Source organism: Rhincodon typus, chromosome 24 (genome assembly GCF_021869965.1).
Source record: "Rhincodon typus isolate 14 chromosome 24, sRhiTyp1.1, whole genome shotgun sequence".
Lineage (NCBI taxonomy): Eukaryota > Metazoa > Chordata > Chondrichthyes > Orectolobiformes > Rhincodontidae > Rhincodon > Rhincodon typus.
In genome coordinates, this window is record NC_063355.1 from 46,785,553 (window position 1) to 46,811,254 (window position 25,702).

General features: G+C 42.4%; 1 protein-coding gene across 1 annotated transcript in view; it reads left to right on the top strand.

The window, feature by feature from the left end:
• The window catches only part of dnah10 (dynein axonemal heavy chain 10), a 218,269-nt gene that overhangs the window by 148,630 nt on the left and 43,937 nt on the right, over positions 1 to 25,702 (top strand). Inside the window, exons 47-57 of the mRNA XM_048611770.1 lie at positions 476 to 736; positions 1,714 to 1,886; positions 4,841 to 4,934; positions 6,304 to 6,471; positions 10,528 to 10,716; positions 11,216 to 11,387; positions 14,850 to 15,053; positions 16,692 to 16,772; positions 17,891 to 18,088; positions 23,471 to 23,632; positions 24,424 to 24,598. Coding sequence (XP_048467727.1) covers positions 476 to 736; positions 1,714 to 1,886; positions 4,841 to 4,934; positions 6,304 to 6,471; positions 10,528 to 10,716; positions 11,216 to 11,387; positions 14,850 to 15,053; positions 16,692 to 16,772; positions 17,891 to 18,088; positions 23,471 to 23,632; positions 24,424 to 24,598 — 1,877 coding nt within the window. The remainder of the gene's footprint in view (positions 1 to 475; positions 737 to 1,713; positions 1,887 to 4,840; positions 4,935 to 6,303; positions 6,472 to 10,527; positions 10,717 to 11,215; positions 11,388 to 14,849; positions 15,054 to 16,691; positions 16,773 to 17,890; positions 18,089 to 23,470; positions 23,633 to 24,423; positions 24,599 to 25,702) is intronic.

The window sequence follows — 25,702 nt, forward strand, 5'->3', positions numbered from 1 at the left end:
GTTCTGAAGGTTGGTATTCACCTGAAACATCAGCCTGTATTTTCTCTTTAAGTTATAGACAGTGTGTCTTTAGCAAAATCTGTTTTGACATGATCCTACATCTACATTCTTTAAGTTTAGATTATCTTTGTTAACTGGTGATAGTTACCTTCCATTATCTGTAACATCATTGAAACTCTCTGAAGTTGCAATCTCTGGCATACAGCCATTTTTGATACTAGGACCAAAACTGAAATAGTTAATGCAGCAGATTTAAAAACAGATGGGTTGTGAATTGGACAGACTGACCGCACACGTCTTGCAAAATTCTAACTTGGATCATTATTATTCCTTCAAATTTTAGCGAGGTTGCTAGTGGAGTGTGACAAAATGAAATAAACTTAACTTTGTTGTCAGTGATTCACATGAAATGATTTCCCTTCCAGAAGTGTTTTGTTTCAAGATTTAATTAACATTGTTAATTATTGAAAACTAGGTTGACGAGTATGGCACACAGCAACCCATAGCCCTGCTGAAACTTCTCCTGGAGAAAGGTGGAATGTATGATCGTGCTAAGGAACTGAATTATAAGATCCTGAGAGACTTGGGCTTTGTTGCTGCAATGGGAAAAGCAGGTGGTGGACGAAATGAAGTGGACCCTAGATTTATCTCGCTGTTTTGTGTTTTCAATGTGACATTCCCAGCACAGGAATCGCTGTTTTCAATTTATACTTCAATTCTGAAAGGACATACTCTGGTAACTATTGGAAAAGAAACCAATTCACAACCTTGATCATTTTGGAGGAAACTATTCTGTCAATGAGTATTGTTTAATGTCTATATTTCAGTGTGATCTTATGATCAGAGTCTGATGCAAGAGTTCAGTGCAGAAACTTAAATGAACACTGATTACAGCAGCCTGTCCTGATGGTTCCTTATGGAAATTAAATCACAGGAGCTAGAAAGGTCCTATGGCTGATCCCTGTTGATCCTGAGTAAGCTGAGCAAGGACTGGACACCAATGCCAATGTTCTCAGGGACCTCGCTGACCTGAATAAAATATAGATCCAGAATCTGGTGCATTACCTTGTGGGGTATCTCATGGCATACTCCTAGGTACACTAGTTACTGGAATCTCCAGCTCTAAATTTTATACTGAAAACAAAATAAAACACTGGAAATCACATCTAGACTTGAAACGTTAGCTTGCTGTCTATCCATGGATGCTGCCTGATCCGCTGTGATTTCCAGCATTTTTGTTTTCAGTACAGATTCCAGCATCTGCAGCAATTTGCTCCTACAATTTATATTGCTGGAATTACAAGCTGATATAATTGTAGGTAGCATGAAATATAATGCATTTGAGACCTTGGTGATCAATGGGATAAACAGCTCATCTTTTTAAAAAATGGGGTCTAAAGACTGAGAAATAAATAGAGGGAGGAAGTACATTGAATTCATTTGTTCTAATGTCAAATCAGATAAATAAAGGAAAGAAAAGAAAGACTATGTTTAAGATAAAGAAAAATAAAGGAGAACTTTAACATTGACATTTTTATAATCTCCAACAACAATTCATTACCTGAATGAAAGGTGGCTCCAGTGGTGTCAGATATGTGCTTCCTATTTGATCATTTTTGCAACAATAAAGATGGAGACTTATATATGACTATGGAAAAAAAAGAAAGGGAGTGTGGTGGCATGTGCTTAAAATGATAACTGTTTGTTGCATAGACCTTTACAGAAGAACTTCAAGCTATTTGCAGTAAGGTGACCACTGCTACTCTACAGTTGTACAATTCGATTGTAATGGACCTGCCTCCAACCCCTTCGAAGTTTCACTACATTTTCAATCTGCGGGACCTCTCTAGGGTGTACAACGGACTTGTCCTTGCAACTCCTGAGAGGTGAGGTTAAAATAGAGCTGTTCTTGTCTCATTTTATTTGAACTGAAGATTATTATTTTACGTGTTGGATACAGATCCATCAGTAATTTGTTTGCCTCTAAATTTCAAGGTTCTGGGATCAAATCCCACTCTAGGGGTTGAGCACAAAAGTCAAGGTTGAAACTCACATGCAATCCTGAAGTGCACTTTTAGAGATTTTGGATGTCTTGCCCTTTCAGGTGGATGTAAAATGTCCCATGATACTGTCTCAAGGAGGAGGAGTTATCTTTGGTGTCCCAGTCAACACCATGAAAACTATCTAGTCATTATCACGTTGCTGTTTATGCCAAGTGCGACTTGTCTGTTGTGTTTTCTACATTACAACTAATCCTCATTATTCTGTGGTGATTTCTAAGGGAAAACAAAAATGTGACCATGTAACATTTCCTATCTACCATAACGGACTGTGTTTTCAGAGTTGATAAGTCAATGGGAAAAACAAAGATGGAGTCTGGGGCCAACCTTGCCAGTACTTGGATCCACAGATAATGAGGAATAAGTATATAACAGAGGCTATACATCAAAAGTATTTCACTGCTATCAAGTAGATTGAGATGTATGGTGTTCATAAAAAGGATGGCATAAATTCAAGTCTTTCTTTTGAGATGATTTAGGGAAGAGGTACAAAATTGCATTTTTGTGGCACCTCTCACAGCCTCAGGACCATCCCAAAATGCTTTGCATCCAACAAAATATTTCCACAGTACACTGACTGTTATAATCTAGACAACAACACAGCAGAATCGTACAGACAGCATTAAGATATATGATTAGATATTTTGATTTAATGATTTTGGTTAAGGCATAAATGTTGGACATGACAGTAAAAGATGCTGTCTTCTTTGAAGGTGCTTCACAGCCATCTGAGGGTCTTGATTTCATGTCTTATCTGATGTTCAACACCTCAGGCTGTGTAGGTGTCCCTTATTGATTGATTGATTGATTGATTGATTTATTGTAACATGTACCAAAATACAACAAAAAACTTTGTTTATGAGCAGTACAGACATTATAGTAGGCAAGGATATACAGATCAAAAAAACTTAGACAGGTCATGTGCTAGCGAGATCAATGTTAGCAAGATCAACATTATTTGAGGCTAGAGAGTCCATTCATCAGTCTAATAACAGCCAGGAAGAAGCTGTTCCTGAACCTGCTGGCTTAGTATTGCAGTGAAGTGGTAGCCAGGGATAGGTACTGGTTGGGAATTAAACCCCACCATCTTTTTACTCACAGATGAGTGTTACCCGCTGAACCAAGGCTGAGATTTCAATTAAAATTGTACCTTTAAGCTGGAAGGAGAATATTTTAAATGGTGTCTTCAATCTACAAACACCATTATTGAGAAAAAGTACACTGTCTGCTCCAATTTAATTTCTGTGTTCAGTGTCTGGTCTCTCTGCCTTTGGAATTGGTTCTGTTTTTACCATTTCTACACCCCCTTTCTCCCTGAATTTCCTTATAGCAAAAGAGGCAGTTGTGTAGTGGTTATGGCATGAGGCCAGTATCTCACATTATATGCCCCAGCTTATCTGCAATTTCACTTGGGGAATCTCTGCATGTCCCTTTCCTGCTCTCTCTGTCTGTCAAATCTGTCAGGCTGCACCATCTGCTAGGCAAAAGAATATAAATTCTCTGGACAAGGCTGATCGTGTCTGCAAGATGTCAACTTGGAGATGGAGAAACCTAACCAAGAAATGGATTCATTCATTCATTCCCTTTATTAAGTTTGTTTAAAAGACAAAACTTTAGAATAAATGTTTGTTGGCCATATTATGATTGTTGAGTTTTGGTTCAATTCTTGTCTGTGGGTTAATTTTAATAACCTTGGATGTTTTTTGATGGGAATCATTTTTCATGGAAACAGGAAGAGGCCATTCAGTCCTCGAACCTGTTCCGCCATTCAATTAGACCATGGATGATTTGTACCTCAAAGCCACTTACCCACAATGCCATTTCCTTCAAAACCTTTCAAAAATCAATTTATTCCTGTCTAGAATGCTCGGATTATCCACCAGGACCTAAATCCTTTTGGGGAGAGAATTCCAGATTTCCATTACCCTCTGTGTAAAGAATTCCTTCCTGATTTCCCTCCTAAGTAATGGAGGTATAGTTTTATTTTCCACCAGACGAAACAGTTTCTCTATATATACCTTGTCAATCCTTTCATCATTTTAAATACATTGATCAATTCATTGTTCAACTTTCAAAACTAAAAAAATTCTTAACTTTATACAGCTTGTCCTTGTAATTAACCATTAATCTCTGGTATAGTCCTTATTAACGTGCCCTATACCCACACAAAGTCAATAATAATCTTCCTGAATGCCCAGGTCATAAGCTGATATATAAATACAATTTGTTTTTAACTTTTGTTATTTCTCACCAAACATTTAGCACACCTCCTTCTCTCATTCCAGTTCTCTTTCAATCACCAGTTGTGGTTCCCCTGCTGAAATTAGCTGGCTCCATTTATACTTGGGATCCAGTCTGGTACCTCCCTGGTTTGTGCAGTTCATGTCCACCAGGGCTGTTGATCCTTTGTGGAAGCACCAAGCAATGCTTGAAATGTAATTGCAATGATTGCTGGTTCCATGAATGATTATTTGAAATGCTGAGTGGCTTACAGGTTGGCAGGACAGCTATAGATTTAGGAAAATGTCACCAGGAGGAGGCCATCAGCTCCTCCAGCCTGTTCCACTACTCAGTCAAATCGTTGCTGACATGTGTCTCAACTGTCTCTACCTTCCCTAGCACTACATTCTGTGATATCCTTATCAAGTAAAAATCAGCCGATTTGGAATGTTCCCATTGTTCCCCAGCAGTTCCAGATTTTTTTACTTTCTTCACATAGATTGACTATTTGTTTTTAACTTGTGTTCACAATTAATCTCTTTCTTCCAATATTTGTTAAGATTTCAGAAAGTTGGACAAATGATCAGACTCTGGAGGAACGAATGTCTTCGAGTGTTCCATGACAGGCTCATTAATGAAATAGACAAAAAGCTGGTTGGTATAAAAATCAACTAAGGAATTCTTGAGTGATATTGGACTGAATTTCCCAATCCTATGGGAGGCCTGGCAGTATGGTGGGTGAAAGTATCGGGAGGAAAATCTGAAGTCTTGCAATTGTCATGGAATGTTGCAAGCTGGGTAGCCAATTGAACTTCTTAATGACCCAATTAAACCTCTCTCCAGCCACTGCAGACATCTTGCTCAGATCAGCAGAACTCACTGTCATGTGGGCTGAGCATCCAATAAACCCTGGAGCTATCCCATTGGTTTTTGGTGATGGGTCCTCCTCAGTGGGTGCTCCATAGCCTATGGAAGCACCCCCAATATCAGTTGCCCTTCAAAGATGCCACTGCCATAAATCCCCTCTTCCCCCAGGTCAGCTCTTGCTTTCGGACTAAGAGGCAGGTCTTTATCTCCCTCTGAAAAATTCAACCCATTAGAACATAGAACAGTACAGCACAGTACAGGCCCTTCGGCCCACGATGTTGTGCTGAACTTTTACCCTAAACCTAAGGTCTATCTAACCTCCACCCCTACCTTATACTCTCTGGCTGTCCACTCTATCTACACCTCTGATCATTTTGTACACCTCTATCAAGTCACTTCTCATCCTTTGTCGTTCTAAAGAGAAAAGCCCTAGCTCTCTCAACCTTTCCTCGTAAGACCTTCCCTCCATTCCAGGCAACATCCTGGTAAATCTCCTCTGCACCTTCTCCAACACTTACACATCTTTCCTGTAATGAGGCAACCAGAACTGGACACAATATTCCAGATGCGGCCGAACCAGGCTTTTGTATAGCTGGAGCATAACTTCGCGGCTCTTGAACTCAATCCCTCTATTAATGAAAGCTAACACACCATACGCCTTCTTAACAACTCTATTCACCTGGGTGGCAGCTTTCAGGGAACTGTGGACATGAACCCCAAGATCCCTCTGCTCCTCCACACTGCCAAGAATCTTTCCATTAACCCTGTATTTTGCTTTGAAATTTGTCCTTCCAAAATGAATCACCTCACATTTTTCAAGGTTAAACTCCATCTGCCACTTCTCAGCCCAGCTCTGCATCCTATCAATGTCCCTTTGTAACCTAGAACAGCCCTCTGCACTATCCACAACTCGACCCACCTCCATGATTTCAGACCATTCCAGTTTCTGCACCATTTTGTAGTAATTTTCTCCTTAATGTATGTTTATAGGTCATCAACATATTAAATTCACAAAATATATTTAAATTTCCACTACTTAACCTTTAAGAACATGATTAATTAGTCAAGTATTTGTGAAATATATCAAGAAATTTCTCAGTCAGTATCTTTCCTTTTAAATATTTTGTTCTTTTTCATTACTTTTTTATATTTTAAGGTTCAAAATCATATCGCAAAATTAATAGAGGAACATTTCCCAAGCGAATTGGAGGAAGCTGTACGGGATCCAATACTGTTTGGAGACTACCGAACTTTCATGAATGAGGGAGAGCCTCGTATATATGAAGATATTCAGGATTATGAGGCAGCTAAGGCTCTGTTTCAGGTATACTTTAACAGCTAATAAACTATTGCACGATGGTAAAACTTGATAATGACCTGTGTGTAAGTAATCAGTCGCAATTTTCATTAGAGCTCAAAATAATTCTCCCCTTTGAAAATGTAATAAAAACAGTCAATATATTTGTCCACTTAGAGATACTAGTATCCCTCACATGCAATGTTCCCCCTAAGTTGTGCATGTATGTGCAGCCGCTGCACCATTTCATACATGGAGACTGGCAGGCCGACATGGATTGCAGCTTTGACTTCCTGAAGTCATATCTGCATATGAACTTCAAGGGGCCTTGGGAAGAAAACAAAATTAGAGGGAACTCTGCTGACGTGCAGCACATTTTTTTTTCTAATCTGTCCATGGGATGTAGGCATCACTTGCTGGACCAGCATTAATTGTCCATCCAGGATTATCGTGGAAAAGGTGATGGTGAGTTGCCTTCTTGAACCTACAGTGCCCTTAGAGAGGAAGTTCCAGGATTTTGACCCAGTGTCAAGGAATGGTGCTATATTTCCAAGTCAGGATGGCATGTGGCTTGGAGGGGAATTTGCAGGGGTTGGTGTTGCCTGTATCTGCTGCTGTTGTCTTTCTAAATGGAAGTCCTTGATAACGAGAGTCCAGAGACAGTATGTTCCTATTAGAGTGAAGGCTGATGGGTGTACTGAATGCGGGCTGACTAGAGAAATTGAGGTTTTGGTCAAGAGTAAGAAATAAACATGTGTCAGGTATAGACAGCAGGAATTGAGTGAAACCCTAGAAATGTATAAAAGCAGTGGGAGTATACTTAAGAGGGAAATTAGGAGGGCAAAAAGGGGACATAAGATAGCTTTGGCAAATAAGGTTAAGGAGAATCCAAAAGGATTCTACAAATAAATAAAGGACAAAAGAGTAACAAGGGAGAGAATAGGGCCCCTTAAAGATCGGCGAGGCCGCCTATGTGTGGAACCACAGGAGATTAGCAAGTATTTTGCATCAGTGTTTACTGTGGAGATGGCTACGGCAGACAGAGAACGTGAGGAAATAAATAGCGACATCTTGAAAAATGTCCACATTACAGAGGAGGAGGTGCAGGATGTCTTAAAATGCATAAAGGTGGATAAGTCCCTGGGACCTGATCAGGTGTACCCTTGAATGCTGTGGGAAGCTAGGGAAGTGATTGCCGAGCCCCTTTCTGAAATATTTGTATCATCGATAGCCACAGGTGAGGTGCCAGAAGACTAGAGGTTGGCTAACATGGTGCCACTATTCAAGAAAGGTGGTAAGGAAAAGCCAGGGAACTGTAGATTGGTGAGCCTGACCTCAGTGGTGGCCAAGTTGTTGAAGGAGATCCTGAGAGACGGGATTTACGTGTATTTGGAATGGCAAGGACTGATTGGGAATAGTCAACATAGCTTTGTGCGTGGGAAATTGTGTCTCACTAACAACTAAGTTTTTTGAAGAAGAAACGAAGAGGACTGATGAAGGCAGAGCAGTGGACGTGATCTGTATGGACTTCAGTAAGGCATTTGACAAGGTCCTTCTTGGTAGACTGCTTAGCAAGGTTAGATCACATGGAGTACAGGAGGAACTAGCCATTTGGATGCAGAACTAGTTGAAGGTTGAAGACAGAGGGTGGTGGTGGAGGTTTTCATTCTGGAGGCCTGCGACCAATGGTGTGCCACAAGGTTTGGTGCTGGGTCCACTGCTTTTTGTCATTTATATAAATGATGTGGATGAGAACATAGGAGGTATGGTTAGTAAGTTTGCAGATGACACCAAAATTGGAGGTATAGTGGACAGCGAAGAAAGTTACCTCAGAGTACAATGGGTCCTTGATCAGGTGAGCCAATGGGCCGAGGAGTGGCAGATAGAGTTTACTTTAGGTAAATGTGAGGTGCCGCATTTTGGAAAGGCAAATCAGGGCAGAGCTGCCCCACCACTGCCTACCTGCACTCACCTATCACCATCCCACCAACCTTCTCCAGCTCCACCCCTTCTTTCTCTATTTATTTCAGAGCTCCCTTCCCCTTCCTCCATTTCTGAAGGAGGGTCCCGACCCAAAATGTCAAATTTCCTGCTCCTCTGATGCTGCCTGGCCTGCTGTGCTCCTCCAGCTCCACACTGTGTTATTTCTGACTCCAGCATCGGCAGTTCTCACTATCTCTGAGCTTATATACTTAATGGTAAAGTCCTGGCGAGTGTTGCTGAACAAGGAAACCTTGGATTGCAGATTCATAGTTCCTTGAAAGTGGAGCTGGAGGTAGAAAGGATAGTGAAGAAGGCATTTGATATGCTTGCCTTAGTGCATTGAGTAAAGAAGTTGGGAGGTCATTTTGTGGTTGTACAAGATATTGGCTAGGGCACTATTGGAATACTTCTGGTCTCCCTGCTATAGGAAGGATATTGTGAAATTTGAAAGGGTTCAGAAAAGATTTACAAGGATGTTGCCAGGGTTGGAAGGTTAGAGCTATAGGGAGAGGCTGAATAGACTGGGGCTATTTTCCCTGGAGCATCAGAGGCTGAGGGGTGATCGTATAGAGGTTTATAAAATCATGAGGGGCATGGATAGGCTGAATAGACAAGGTCTTTTCCCCATTGGTGGAGTTCAAAACTAGAGGGGATAGGTTTAAGGTGAGAGGAGAAAGGTTCAAAAGGGACCTAAGGAGCAACTTTTTCATGCAGAGGGTGGTAATTGTATGGAATGAGCTGCTAGAGGATGTGGTGGAGGCTGGTGCAATTACAACATTTAAAAGACATCTGGATGAGTATATGAATAGGAAGGGTTTAGAGGGATATGGGCCAAATGCTGGCAAATGGGACTAGATTAATTTAGGATATCTGGTCGGCATGGTCAGTTGTACCGAAGGGTCTGTTTCTGTGCTGTACAGCTCTATGACTGTATGATTATGGGTCTGAAAGGTGTTGTTTAAGAATCTTTGGTGAATGCCTGATAGATAGTACATAGTGCTGATACTGAGCGATGGTGGTGGAGGGAGTGGATACCTGTGGATGTGGTGCCATTCAAGTGGGCTGCTTTATCCTGGATGGTATCAAGCTTTTTATGTTGTTGGAGCTGCACCCATCCAGGCAAGTGGGAAAATTTCCATTGCCCTCCTGACTTGTGCCTTATTGGACAGGCTTTGGGGAGTCAATTGGTGAGTTACTTGCCACAGTTTTCCTAACTTTTGACCTGCTCTTGTAGCCAATGTACTTATGTGGTGAGTCAAGTTATGATTCTGGTCAGTGGTAGCCCCAGGATATTGATTGCGGGGATTCAGTGTTGGTGACACCATTGAATATCAAAGAGTGGTGATTAGATTGTCTCTTATTAGTGATGGTCATCTCCTGGCATTTGTGTGGCATGGATGTTGCTTGCCAGTAGTGAATCCAAAACCTGGATGTTGTTCAGATCTTGTTGCATTTGAACATGGACTGCTTCAGTATCTGAGGAGTCACAGTGCTGAACATTGTGCAATCATCAGCAAGAATTCCATCCTCTGACCTGTGATGGAGGGAAAGTCATTAATGAAGCAGCTGAAGATGGTTGGGCCTAGGACATTATCCCGAGGAACTCCTACAGACGTATTGTGGAGCTGAGATCATTGATGTCCAACAACCATTCTGAGTACTCCTCTCTCTGAGCCTGGGGCAGGTTATTTCTGTAGCTAAGTTATTTTCTCTGTGTCAGTAAATTGTCTGAACTCTTTTGGTCAGTGGCCATGAAACAGCTGTTCATCTTGTCAGATGATCATTGTCCCCTTGCCAGCCCTCATCTGCAGGTTAGTTTACCAGTCTTTCCAAGCTTATTTTCAAACTCAACACATTGATAAAAGGGTGCATTTGGCACCAGATGAATTGTTAATGCTTGTTCACTGTCATTGTGACCTTTGTGTTTTTTGTAATTTTCCTCTTTGTTTTCATGTGCTAGAATTTTCAAAAGTTATGTAGTGCTGTAATAATTTTTAAATGAAATCTCAGGCTACACAGTAAATACAAGGAAAATGCAGTTTTTAAAGGACCCTAACATTCAACAAAGTCAATAGTTAAATTTAATTTATTCTTTAATAGGAAATTTTGGAAGAGTACAATGAATTCAAAGCTAATATGAAACTGGTGCTATTTGACGATGCTCTGGAACACTTGACCCGTGTTCATCGCATTATCAGGATGGACCGTGGCCATGCCCTGCTTGTAGGTGTTGGTGGATCAGGCAAGCAGTCTCTTACTAAACTGGCAACATTCACAGCTAATTGTGAGGTAAGCTGCTATAATCCCTACATAACATGGAGCTCACATTGTACTCAATGTCGTTAGACTGGAACCTGTATAAGGTGTTGCTACATAAAGACTGAGGGAAGAGTGAGCACTTCCACAGGGAATGCAGACCTGACGAACTCTGCGGCATGGTGGCTCAGTGGTTAGCATTGCTGCCTCACAGTGCCAGGGACCCGGTTTCAATTCCACCCTTGGGTGACTGTCTGTGCGGAGTTTGCACATTCTCCTCATGTCTGTGCGGGTTTTCTCTGGGTGCTCCAGTTTCCTTCCACAGTCCAAAGATGTGCAGGGTAGGTGGATTGGCCATGCTAAATTGTCCCGTAGTGTTTAGAGATGTGTAGCTTAGGTGGGTTATAGGGTGATGGGTCTGGGTGGGATGCTGCAAGAGTCGGTGTGGACTTGTTGGGCCGAAGGGCCTGTTTCCACACTGTAGAAATTCTGTGAATTAAAAAAAAATGAATTTCTGTTTTGTTCATTACAGATTTTTGAGATTGTGCTGAGTCGTGGTTATGGGGAAACTAATTTACGGGATGATTTGAAGGCCCTGTATCTGAAACTAGGTATCGAGAACAAGCCAACAGTCTTTCTCTTTACGGATGCACACGTGGCGGAAGAAGGATTCTTGGAGCTGATAAATAACATGTTAACTTCAGGTAAGCCAAGAACACACTGATTAACACATATAAATGGCTGAAATACCCTTGAGTGGCTTTATAGATTCAAATAGCTGGTGTCTTGTTAACATGGAGGGGGGTCACTTAGCTTGGTTGTCTAGGTGGCTGGTTTGCAATATAGAGCACTGCCAACAGTGTTATTTCACTTCCTGCACAGGCTGAAATTACCATGAAGGTTCTGCCTTCTCAACCTCTTCCTTTGCATGAGGCATGGTGACCCTCAGGTTAAACCACCACCAGTCATCTGTCTCTAATGAGAGAGCAGGCTTATTGTCCTCTGGGATTACAGCAATTTTACCTTTACCGCATGTTGTCAATATCACAGTTAGAGGAAATTTAGTAACTTCATGAAGCTATTCACTTTTATTTTGTTTCTATTTTGTATCTCAGTTAGAAACATGTATGGTTGCAAATCAGATCTTAAATATTAGAGTTCAGGGTTGCCATAGCTAATGGAACAGGAGAATTGATAATTACTGAAACTGTTTTCTAAGTTGTTTGAAATATTTAATACATTCTTAAACACATGCAGTGAAGCTCCAATGAAACTATGTTTATCCCAAATAGATAGTGTTGCCATGAATTTCCCTCTGGGTCAAGATCACATCAACATTTGTATCAGTTTCCACAAGAATCGTGGTTTCATTCAAATAATGCTTAGCTGGGGATCAAAAGATTTTGTGGGCTCCTCTTGAGATGTTCTGGAGGACATTGGAACATAGAAAATTGGAACAGGAGCAAGCCATTCGGCCCTTCAAGCCTGGTCCCCCATTCAATATGATCTGACTGATTATTCAACTCAGTCCCCTGTTCCTCTTTCTCCCCATACCTGTTGATCCCGATAGTTCTAAGGACTTCTTCAAAACATTCATTGTTTTGGCCTCAGCTGCTTTTTGTTGCAGGGAATTCCACAGCCTCATTGCTCTCTAGGTGAAGATATTTCTCCTCATCTCAGTCCTAAGTAATCTACTCCATTTCTGTAGGCTGTAATCCCTGGTTCTGGACTCCCTGGTCATCGGGAACATCCTTGCTGCATTTGCCTTGTCTAGTCCTGTTAGAATTTTATAGGTTTCTATGAGAACCACCCCCGACCCCGCTCCTCACTATTCTAAATTCCAGTGAATATAGTCCTAACTGATCCAGTCTGTGTTCATACATCAGTTGTACTATCCCGGGAATCAGTCTGCTTTTCAGTTTCCAGGAACTCCTTTTTCATTCTCGCTGACTCATTTAGTGATTGATGCAGTGACAAGGTATCAAGATTTTACGTACTTGTGTTGACAAATGGGGGATTTGAGAGAAGCAGAATTAGGAGAATTCAACAATTTATTTGGAGTCACGGCTGCTTGCTTGCTACACATGTAATGTCTTGCTGAGTACATTGCTGGCGACTGTTGTGGCCAGACTGAGGATTACTGACCAGCAATGCAATCTGCCTGGTTGTGTGACTGCATTAATTGGCAAGACAAGGCAAGGCAAGGATGAACATGTGGCTAGGCACTAAGTAAGGAGCACTAAGAGAATAAGCGAACAGCTCTGAGGTGCAGATAACAAGGTGTAGAGCTGGATGAACACAGCAGGCCAAGCAGCATCAGAGTAGCAGGAAAGCTGACGTTTCGGGCCTGGACCCTTCTTGGTCCAGTTTGTAAGCTGGATGCCTGTCCCTGCATGCAGAGCTCTTCAATGCTAGATGCTGATATACCCTACAATGCAGGTCTGTGCTTGCTAACCATTTTGCAATTGAATGAGAGATGTGCCATGAGGATCCTGAGGGATTGGCTGGGTGTATGTAGCTGTTGCCTGTGGATTATGCCCTGAGATGTTGTTTGGTGCTGAGCAACGTAGACACTCCTGACAGCCAGCAGTGAGCTGAAGTTGCCAGGTACCCACTCTGACTTCCATATCGAGCATTCTCAGTGTCTGGTCAGGTCGTGGCAGGTGATAGGATGGGAAACTGCATATTAATGAGGTGAGGTGTGCAATTAATAAGGTCATTGATAAGCAATAATCCCCTAAATAGGTAACTCACCATTGCCCAGGGAGAAACTCACCTTGATAGCCAGAAATAGATCTCGCTTAATGGGACTTTGCCAAATTTTTCGCCAGAGCCACTTTATTTACAGCCCTATAAGGTTTTGCCTATAATGTCCCATATAAACAGGGCTGTTGTAGTACAGTGGTAATGTCCATGCTTCTGAGCCAGGAGGCCTGAGTTCAAGTCCCACCTGTCCCAGATGTGTGTCCCAACATATTGATTAAAGGATAACTATAATATCCATTACCCATCCAATGTGATTAGATGGTAATTACTCAACAATGTTGTCATATGCAATGAATTACACTAATGACCAAATTAAGATTATCAGTTTGGCTTACTGCTTGTTAGGGGAAGCAATGGCTTAGTGGTGTTATTTTTGGACTGTTAATGCAGAGATCCAGATAATCTTCTGGGGACCCTGGTTCACATCTCACCACAGCAGATGGTGGAATTTGAATTCAATAAAATATTTGGAATCAAGAATCTAATGATGACCATGAACCAATTGTTGATTGTCAGGAAAAACCCATCTGGTACCCTCTGGGCAATTAGGGATGGGCAATAAATGCTGCCTGGTCAGCGATGCCCTCATCCTGCGAATGAATAAAAAAAATGCTACATACATTCATGCACAGGGTCCTGGTCTCTCAAATTTCTGAATCAAGCAAAAGCCGGCAGACAGCCATTTCCTGGTGCATTCACCACGGCACTGCCTCAACCGATCAAAGTTGACTTGCTAATCAATCAGTAGCCTTTGTCTCATGGAGTATAAATTGTTGCTCCTTTTGCAATTTGGCATTCATACATCTGTCCTGATATGTGCAAGATGCAAAGCTTTGACAGCATGTCTCTGTTTCTAGCAATAATGGCCTTGTTCAACTAGTTTTCAAATTGAGTATAACCCTTTTTAAATTGTCTACATCTTTGACTTTTCATTTGAATAGTGGCACCAGTTAGATTTCTATTAAAATAATTGATACTTCACTGTTATCACTGAAAGTCCAACTAGATATATGGGCTTTTCAGTGACAGGAAAAGAAATAGATGTGGTGATATCTTTAACCTCTCTCATGATCCTGCTCGTGGTTTGCACCATCAGGAAAACCAAAACAATCCAAATTCTTTGACTATTCAAACTATAGTAAAGCATTGCAGCATTTTAACCTTTGTAACTGGCTTGGTGGATAGCTTTTACGATGTTTGTTTGATACTTGGGGATTGAGATCTTTTTGTGTAATAGGGAGATCTTTTTGTGTAATAGGGAGAAAGCTAACCTTTCTCAACATTTTGGTATAGCACTGGTGAAGGACAGTGTGTGTTTATCGAATTTTCCTAAGGTGTAATAGAGGTTATTAGCATGAAAACACAGCAATGGGATTTATTTTTTAAATATTCTTTTCCAGGAATTGTCCCAGCACTTTTTCCAGATGAGGAGAAGGAGTCCATTTTAGGACAGATAAGAGATGAAGCTATGAAAGCTGGTGCTAGTCCAGCGAAAGAGAGTATTTGGCAGTATTTTGTTAATAAGAGTGCCAATAACCTGCACATTGTTATGGGTATGTCACCTGTTGGTGAAACACTGCGGAGACGATGCAGAAACTTCCCAGGTCTGTGAAATTTGTTTCATTGTTTGGTCAGGACTTTATTTTGTAGTATGTATTTCGAGAACAGCTTTGGTATTGACATAACTAAATTGAGACATGATGATTATAGTTAACCTGCAATCAAAGGGGGCTGGTGTGGACATTGTTTAATTAACAGCATTTATTTCAGAGGAACTAACAAGATGAAATATACAATTCTTTCAGCGCCTGCCATTCAATAGATATGATGATCATTGGTGTGCTGAGTGTGAGGGTACGGGTGAGGAGATTGAGGATGGGGTAAGTGAGCGTGGTGAGACTGAGGATGGGAAGAGCTTGGGCAGGGGGAATGTTGGTGTGGAGAGAATGTGGCAGGGGGAATGAGGACAGGGGGCTGGAGAATGAGGGTGGGGGGAGAGTGTGGACGATTATGTGATGGAGTAATTAATCAAACAGGAGGGTGCAGACTCCACTCTGTCAACAGCTTTCCCAGCCACCACCAAATGAGGCCTTTAAATTGATGCTGAATGGAGTGCCTGCTCCTTCGTGTGCTGCTGGTATTAAACCAGGCCCGGGAGAAGGAGTTCGCCAGGCTAACCATGACACTGCCACAGGCTGCTGGTGGTGGGGGGTGGCGAGGGGAAGCAGAGGATTTCTCTCCCTCCAGGACAATCAGTGTCTGATTGAAGGATCTGGTAACAGGAAGGTGAAGTTCCATTCCACTGGCTTATGGTGACCCTCTTCCCTACAATCCTCTGTCTGTCGTTATTCATGTCGGCCGGGGGCAAACCCTCCACCCATTCAAATACAGGGAGGCGATGGCCTAGTGGTATTATTGCTGGACTGTTAATCCAGAGACCCAGATAATGTTTCTGACAGGCGCAATTTCAACCCCAGGGTCCTTTATCCTCTGGGAAAGACCTGCTGAGTACCAGAATGGAATGGCACAAGATGTGGTGAATCTTCCTAAATAAAGGTAACATAGGACTGGAGACAGAGAGGCCTGTTTTCTCTGCAACATTGCAACCAAAATCTTTTTCAGCTGTGGATAATTCATTACATGGTTACATAGAGGCTGTGTTATTAGAATAATAAAGGCTCAGAATGTCTAGAGACCTTGAGTTTGCATGACATTTTGGCATTTTGAGAATTTGAATTGACTTTTTTCATTAAATCTGGATATAAGGAAATCTGACTGAAGTTAAAAACTCAACTGGTTAATTAATCTTCCTTCAGAGAAGCAAACCTGCTGTCCTTACCCAGACTGAGTATATATATTACCCTAGTCCCACACTAGCATTTTCGCTGTCTTTTGAAGTATCTTTGCGTATAGGACTTCAAAAAGACTCAGCAATATTAATGCCCAACTCCCAATTCCCAGGAACGGATTTAGAAAAACAGCTAACAAAGATTGTTTGGTTTCCAGACTGGGACTTTAAGCTCTCAGTGATTACTTCTGTTTGCATCTAGATATCTTATTGCCATTTGATTTCATATTTATTAAATGTCTCAAAACTTTAACAGCAGAATATTCAGTTTATGATCACTATAATTGGTTTTACCTTGATATTCACATGTTCCTGCAGGCAGTCTGAGTCACCGATCTTGTTCTAGAAATCAAATGTGCAATTCTTTTAATTGAAAGAGATTTCTTTGTTTCAGGTCTGGTGAATAACACTGGGATCGACTGGTTTTTACCTTGGCCTCCCCAGGCTCTGCTTGCAGTTGCACAGTCATTCCTAGGTGAGGAGGAACACTTTGCTAATCGACTGAAATGACATATACTGGGTTGGATTTTTAAAGCAGAGTCAGATGAATTCCAGGTTAGGGCTAGGGTTAGGACCAACCTCATGTCTGAACTATGTTGCTCTCAGAGCACTATTTTTAAAGTTAAATGGGCTGGTTGGGCGGTAGTAGATGAGTTTAGCGGTTGGTTATAAATATCCTGCATCTCCAGAAAACAGGAGCTACCTGTCTGGCACCAGCCTCAAAAGCAGACAGCAGCGATTCTGCTCAGGCAGGGTCTAGGAGGATAAAGAGAGCACACCATGGCCATGGACACCAGATTGAGGTGTAATACTAAACCTGTACCTAATTGGCTCTTCAAATGTTAACAAAACACACTGACAGAAACTGTTATATTGGTGTTTCCTTTGGAACCAGGAATTATATACCAGAGACACAACTGGTAATCTGAACAGCAACACTTTATTAAAGATGCTCACACCTCCACAACTGGTTCTAGACTGAACCCACGCTCTGCAGCCCCCCAGGTCACCTGACAAGCTCTCATAAAGAGACAGCACCCCCAACTGCATACATAATAGAAACAAATTTTATTCTACCCGATAGGAGCCCTGTCAAGCTCCAAATTACTTGACTTTGACCAGAGTAGAGTTTGAAAATCCCACCCAGTTCCAAACATTCCCTTAAAATTTCATTAATTTGTAAAAGGAGATGTTAGTTGGCAGCAAGTGGCTTTTCTATAACCTCCCCCAACCCCCGCAAGGGCTTTAAAAATTGCAAAAGCTTTCAGGTGGCAGGGTGCAGTTCCATCCTGTGGAAAAGAAACTGGTAAATCTTGGCCACAGCTGTTCCTGCCTCCACGAGCAATTGAAACCGCAACCCACTGTTGCTTCTGCATGAACCATACATTGGTCAAGTCAATACAATATTCATTAATGATCTCATCTTGTTTGTGTCAAGTTAGCTAAGTAGTACATGTTCTTAAAGCCATAGATTCATACAAGGGCTTTTTGCATTTGCTATCCATTGCAATGCCAGCTGTGCTGTTGAGACTGAAGTAACCATAAAGGTTAGATACTTGCTAATGATCATTTAATTGTTATTCTTCATTACAGGAAAGAATCCAATGATTCCTAGTGAACAGTTTGAGAATGTGATAGACCATGTAGTTACTGTCCATGGATCTGTCGAAGAGTACAGCCTGCTGTTCCTGCAGAAGCTAAGGCGCAGCAATTATGTCACTCCAAAAAACTACCTGGACTTCATCCATACGTATGCTAGATTACTGGATGAGAAAGATCAATTTATTTTGGGTAGGGGATTATTTTTTGATGAAAGAAGGAATACTCAGACTAGATGTTTGAGGAAATTTGGTCATAAAGAAAACAATCAGAAAGTAGGGAGGCATGGGATGCAGGGAAATTTGGCTGTCTGGATACAAAACTGGCTGTCCAATAGAAGACAGAGGGTAGTAGTAACTGGAAAGTACTCAGTCTGGAGCTCGATGACCAGTGGTGTTCCGCAGGGATCAGTTCTGGGACCTCTGCTCTTTTGTGATCTTTATAAATAACTTGGATGAGGAAGTGGAAGGGTGGGATAGTACGTTTGCTGATGACACGAAGGTTGGTGGAGTTGTGGACAGCGTGGAGGGCTGTTGTAGGTTGCAACGGGACATTGACAGGATGCAGAGCTGGCAAAGAAGTGGCAGATGGAATTCAACCCAGAAAAGTGTGAAGTGATTCATTTTGGAAGATCGAATTTGAATGCAGAATACAGGGTTAATGACAGGATTCTCGGCAGTGTGGAGGAACAGAGGGATCTTGGGGTCCACATCCATAGATCCCTCAAAGTTGCTGCCCAGGTTGATAGGGTTGTAAAGAAGGCGTATGGTGTGTTGGCTTTCATTGGCAGGGGAATTGAGTTTAAGAGCCGTGAGGTTATGCTGCAGCTCTATAAAACTCTGGTGAGACCACACTTGGAATATTGTGTTCAGTTCTGGTCATCTCATTATAGGAAAGATGTGGAGGCTTTAGAGAGGGTTCAGAGGAGATTTACCAGGATGCCGCCTGGACTGGAGGGCAGGTCTTATGAGGAAAGGTTGAGGGAGCTATGGCTTTTTTCATTGGAGCGAAGAAGGATGAGAGGTGACTTGATAGAGGTTTACAAGATGATGAGAGGCATAGATAGAGTGGATAGTCAGAGACTTTTTCCCAGGACGGACATGACTATTATGAGGGGGCATAATTTTAAGGTGATTGGAGGAAGGTATAGGGGAGATGTCAGAGGTAGGTTCTTCACACAGAGAGTGGCGGGCGTGTGGAATGCGCTGCCGGCAGTGGTAGTGCAGTCAGATACTTTAAAGGCTTTAAGCGACTCTTGGATAGGCACTTGGAGGATAGTAAAATGTAGGGTATGCAGGGTAGATTGATCTTAGTAGGATAATAGGTCAGCACAACATCGTGGGCCGAAGGGCCTGTACTGTTATGTGTTCTATGTTCTAACTAATTCTTTTTAAAGAAGTTGGTTGAAAAGATTTGATAGAAATTTCCCAAATTATGAGGAACCTGGACAAAGTAGGTAGGAAGAAACTGTTTCCACTCATAAAAAGATCAAGAATCATCGGTCAAAGTTTTAAAGTGTTTTGCAAAGGAAAGAAATGCAAGGCGAAAAAACTCTCTTTCACACAGTGAGTGGTCCAGGTTTGGAATGCACTGCCTGGAAGTGTGGTGGAGGCAGGTACAATTGAGGCATTCAAGAAAGTATTGGATGCTTATTTTAATAGAAACAACTTATAGAATTATGAGGGAAAGACAGGAGATTGACACTAAGAAAAAATGTTCAGAGAACTGGTGTAGTCACAATGGGCCATAAGATCCTTCTATTCTGTAATAATTGATTCGTGCCAATATTTATTCTTAACTATAAATTTGCTTACAAGATATGGACATTTGTTTAATTATGCTAATGTTTAATCAAGCTATGGAGAAAACATCATAATTTCCATTTGGTATCTTGTACAGCAATAACTTGCTTTGCTACAGAATCGTTAATACAGAAATATATCTCTGGCGCTTCACAGCCAGAAACAGATGCTGAATCAGAGATCAGGGAGGGCTGTGGTGGTGATGGGGAGAGGTGTGCAGTGGTAATCAAAAAGTGATTAACATTGTGAGTTTTAAGGAAGACTTGAAGTTGAGTTCTCCAGGAGTTGATGATGGGACTGTTGCTTTTCCTAATATATATTAATTATCTAGACTTTAGTGCACAAGGGCCAATTTCCATGTTTGTGTTTAACCCTGGTAAGTGTGAGGTGATGCACTTTGGAAGGAGTTACAAGACAGGGAAGTACACAATGAATGGCAGGACACTGGAGCTCAGAGAAACAGAGGATCTTAAGGTGCTTGTCCAAAAATCCCTGAAGATGGCAGGACAAGTTGATAGAGTGGATAAGAAACCAGACAGCATGCATGCCTTTATCAGTCGAGAGCAGGGAGATTTGTTGGAGATGTATACAAGTTTGGTTAGGCCACAGATGGTGTACTATATGCTTTCTGGTCTCTGCACTACAAGAAGGATGTGATTGTACTGGAGGGAGTGCAGAGGAGATTCACCAGGATTAACACAGTGTGGAGCCGGAGGAACACAGCAGTCAGGCAGCATCAGAGGAGCAGGAAAGTTGACATTTTAGGTCTGGACCTTCTTCAGAAGTGGGGAGGAGAAAGGGAGCTGGAAAATAAATAGATGGCTGGGGGAAGATAGGTGGGATGGTGATAGGTGGATGCAGGTAGGAGGTGGTGGGGATTGGTCAGTGGGAAGGATGGGCTGGATAGGTTGGAGAGAAGTTGTACAGGCTGTGTCAGGTCAAGAAGGCAAGAGGGAGGAGGGGTGGGGCTGGAGGAGGGGAGGTGGAATAGTGATAGGTGGATGCAGGTAGGGGGTGGTAGGGATTGGTCAGTGGGAAGGGTGGGGTGGATAGCTGGGGAATAAGAGGGCAGGTAGTGTCAGGTCAAGGAGGTGGGGATGAGAGGGAGGGTTGGACGTGGGCTCCCGAGGTGGAATATGAGGTGTTGCTCCTCCAGTTTACGTGTGGTGTCACTGTGGCACTGGAGGAGGCCCAGGATGATGGACATGTCATCAAGGGAGTGAGAGGGGGTGATAAGATGGTTAACAACTGGAAGGTGTCATTGATTATTGCATGCAGAGCACGGACACTCCATGAAATGGTCCCTGAGTCTGCACTTGGTCTCACCGATGTAGAGGAGGCCACATTGGGAACAATGGATACAGTAGATGAAGCGTTCTGATGAAGGGTCTAGGCCTGAAACGTCAGCCTTTCTGCTCCTATGATGCTGCTTGGCCTGCTGTGTTCATCCAGCTCTGCACCTTGTTGTCAATGGATACAGTAGACCAAGTTGGCGGATGTATAGGTGATCCCCTGTCAGACGTGGAAGGTTTGCTTTGGGCCTGGGATGGGGGTGAGGGGGGAGGTGTAGGGGCAGGTGTATCACTTCCTGCGGTTGCAGGGAAAGGTGCCGGGTGCGGTGGGGTTAGTGGGGAGTGTGGAGTGGAAGAGGGAGTCACTGAGTGAGAGGTCCCTATGAAAGGCAGATAGGGGTGGGAAGGGAAATATCTCTTATCAATATCAATATATATCAATATCAGATTGCTGTCTCCTAGATTCACCAGGATGTTGCCTGGAATGGAGCAGTTTAGCTCTGAAGAAAGACTGGATAAGCTTGGAGATAGTAGGAACTGCCGATACTGGAGTCTGAGATAACAAGGTGTAGAGCTGGCTGAACACAGCAGGCCAGGCAACATCAGAGGAGCAGGAAAACTGACGTTTCGGGTCTGGACCCTTCTTCAGAGATGTTTTCTTCAGAGCAGAGAAGGCTGAGGGAGTACTAGATAGAGGTGTAAACAATTATGAAGGGCATGGACAAGGTGGATAGAAAGTAGGTGTTTCCCTTAGTCGAAGGGTTAGTAACAAGGGAGCATAATTTTAAAGTGAAAGGCAGGAGGGGTGGTGGATGTCTGGAATGCACAGCCTGGGAGAGTATTTGAGGCAGGTAACCTTACAACCTTTAAGAAGTACTTGGATGAACACTTGTAATGCCACAACATTCAAGGCATTGCACCTAGTACTGGAAGATGGAACTAGAGTAAATTTTTAGTGTAGCTTTACAGGTTCAGACTTGATGGGCTAAATGGCCTTTTCTGTTCTGTGATAACAAGGTGTAGAGCTGGATGAACACAGCAGGCCAAGCAGCATCAGAGGAGCAGGAAAGCTGACGTTTTGGGTCTGGACACTTCTTCAGAAATGAAGAAGTGTCTGTTTCTGTTCTGTATTGTTCAATGATTGAAAGCATTATAAACTATAAGAGGACCGCATAGAACTTCAAAAGGACATTGACTAGTTGGTGGAGTGGGTGGATAGATGGAAATTAATTTTTAAAAATTTATTCATGGGATGTGAGCATCATTGGCTGGGCCAGTATTTATTGCACTAGTTGCCCTTGAGAAGGTAGGGGTGAGCTGTGTTCATAGACCACTGCAGTCCATATGTTATAGGTGGATCCACATTCAGGATCCTACATGTTTCAATCAAGTCATCCCTCATTTGTTTAAAATTAAGTGGAAATAAGTCCAGGCTGTTCAGCTTTTCCTCGTAAAACAACTCGCTCATTCCAGGTATCAATTCAGTAAACCTTATGTGAACTGCCTCCACCTTGGTTACATCCTTGCCTAAATAAGGAGACCACACCATACATAGTACTCCAGATGTTGTCTCACCAATGACCTGTATGACTGTTTATGTTCAATTCCTGTTGTAATAAAGAATAACATGCTATTCACCTTCCTGATTACGTTGTACTTGCATACTAACTTTTAGTGGTTAATGTGCTAGAACACTTAGACCTCTTTGCACCTCAAATTTCTGCGGTCGTTCACCATTTAGGTGATACTCCGCTTTTATATTTGTCCTGCCAAAGTGAATAACTTAATATTTTCCAATATTTTACTCCATCTGTCAGATATTTTAGCCACTCATTGAACTTATCGATATCCACCTGCAATTTCCTGTTTCGTTTGCAATGGTCCTGACCTTGTGTCCCAACTGCGTCACTCAGGCAGCACTTTCTGCTGGAACTGAGCCCTCAGGGAGGTGGGAGCCATTTGCAGGGTGCAAGTGGCAAATGCTGACAGCAGCCATGAACTTGGAAAGCCAGCAGCAGCAAAGCTCGCGAAAGTGAGTGAACAGCCAAATAAGAACTAATGTGTTCTAATCTAATTCCAGATGCCCATCATTCCAAAGCTTTTTTCATTAAAACATCAAAAATGTTCACTTCTCCTAGTTTTGAATCTGACAGCTGTGCACTCACATGCATCAGACTTTTCAGTTTTGCTGAATTCACATTTGAAGATTACAATCTTGTTTTCCCCACTCAATAACAAGTTCCTCAAGGTTCTTAATGAGCCGGCAATCAGATTCCAACTTCTCACCTCCCGCCCTCTCTTTGAAAATTGAAACAAGTCCTGAAGCCATCGGGAGTTGAGAAACCTTCTGTAATGTAATCTTTAAATTTTGTGGCAGTACCTGTTTCTGATTCTGCCAATGGTGGAAGATTTGACTTAAGATGTGTGAATGGTTGACACCAATTGACTAAAATTAATTCTCCTTTTCTGTATCCTCACAGCTCAATGTAAGCGTTTGGAGGGAGGATTGGATAAGCTAAAGGAAGCCAGTATTCAGCTAGCAGAGTTAAACTTGAAACTTGCAGAACAAAAGATTATATTGGCAGAGAAAACAGAAGCCTGTGAAGCTCTATTGGCAGAAATTTCAATCAACACTGCTGTGGGTAAGGACACCTGAGCTGGAAGATGCTGGATACATCCTGAGTTATTAACTGTTAGTACCTCAAGAATTACAGGTAATACTAATTCATCAGCAAAGATGGGATAATTTACAAACACTAACGAGCAGGAGATGACCGAGTGATCCACCAAGTCTGCTCAATAAACTCTTAAATAATATTCACAACTCTCCTCTCATTTCTCTGCATTGCTCCTGTGCTTCCTCTTGAAGTTATAAAGGTGCACAAGAGGATTCCATACCTTCAGTGTAATGAGATATATATTTCAGTAATTGCTTTTTTTTTAATCAGAGTGACCTAGAAATTCCTCTGAATGGTTCAGTCCGGGTTCTGAAATTGCAGGAATGGCACCCAACATGTATGGAGCAGCAGGGAACGAGCATGCCGTACACATGCATGTGTGCGTGCACGAACATGCATTCACACACTGGGGCTATATCTGTAAAGGGTGTCTAGGGGAACCTCACCGTTTTCTCGTCTGATTTATCTGGAATTTCTTGAAGTGAGCAGTTGTGGTATCTTAGTCTTAATTAGTGACAGGAGGAGGCCAGGCAGCTCCTTGAGTCTATGTTATCACTCAATGGATCATGGCAGATTTAAATCAAGACTCAGTGTACCTGTCTCACTTGTGCATTTGCTACCAATGATTGTAGATGCTTAGTGAGTCACCTTTGGAATGACATATTGGTGTGTAAACCAGCTTTAAAATTACACTAAATACAATACCATGTGTAAATAAATGCAGATTTACAACTTCTTCCACATAACTTTTTCAGCTGAGGAGAAGAAGCAGCTTGCAGAAGAGAAAGCTTTTGAGATAGAGGAACAGAATAAGGTGATAGCAGTGGAAAAGCAGGATGCAGAAAATTCCTTGGCTGAAGCTTTGCCTGCTTTGGAGGCTGCCAGAGTAGCATTGCAGAGTTTGGATAAGTCTGATGTCACTGAGATCAGGTAATCCTGGATAAACAGCTCCTCTGATTTTACATTTCTGACTATTCTCTTCAACTCTGTCTGTGGTCTTGCTCTTCTCTTTCTCTGTTCTCTCCTCCAACCCTTCAACCATCTAAGTTATTTACGTTCCTGTATGGTGGCCTCTTGCATACCCTCAATTTTAATAGCATTGTTATTGGTAATTTGTGTCTGTACCTGCCTAGTCCCAAAGCTCCCCAACCCCTCCACATCTTTATTTGTCTTGCCTCTTCAAAGATGTTCCTGAGGTCCCCATCAGCTCAGACGCCAGTCTTTCCAGCCAATTTGAATCACTCCATCTATTAATAAAAAACTGAAGGCATGTGATACTGCAATGGGCCCAGATAACATCCCAACAAAATGTTGAAGACTACAGATCCAGTATTAGCCATGTCTCTAGCCAAGTTGTTACGGCACAGCTACAACAGTGGCATTGACCTGAAAATGTGGAAAATTTTCAGATATTTCCTGTCCGCAAAAAGCAGGACGAATCCAACCCAGCCTCTTACAGTATATCATTCTACACTCAATCATAAACAAAGTGAAGGAAGTTGTTGGCAGCAATGCTGTCAAGCAGCACTTGCTTAGCAATATCCTGCCCACTGATGCTCAATTTGGGTTCTGCCAGGGTCAGTTGACTACTGACTTTAATACAGCCCTGTTCCAAATGTGAACAAAAGAGCTGAACACTAGAGGGAAGGCAAAAGTGACTGCTCTTAACATTGAACCAGAGATAGTAGGAACTGCAGATGCTGGAGAATCCGAGACAACAAGGTGCAGGGCTGGATGAACACAGCAGGCCAAGCAGCATCATAGGAGCAGAGAGGCTGACGTTTCGGGCCTCGACCCTTCATCAGAAAAGGGGGAGGGGAAGGGGGTTTTGAAATAAATAGGGAGAGAGTGGGAGGCGGATAGAAGAGGGATAGAGGAGAGGATAGGTGGAGAGGAAACAAACAGGTCGAAGAGGCGGGGATGGGGCCAGGAAAGGTGAGTGTAGGTAGGGAGTTAGGAAGGGGATAGGTCAGTCCAGGGAGGACGGACAGGTCAAGGGGGCGGGATGAGGTTGGTCGGTAGGAGATGGAGGTG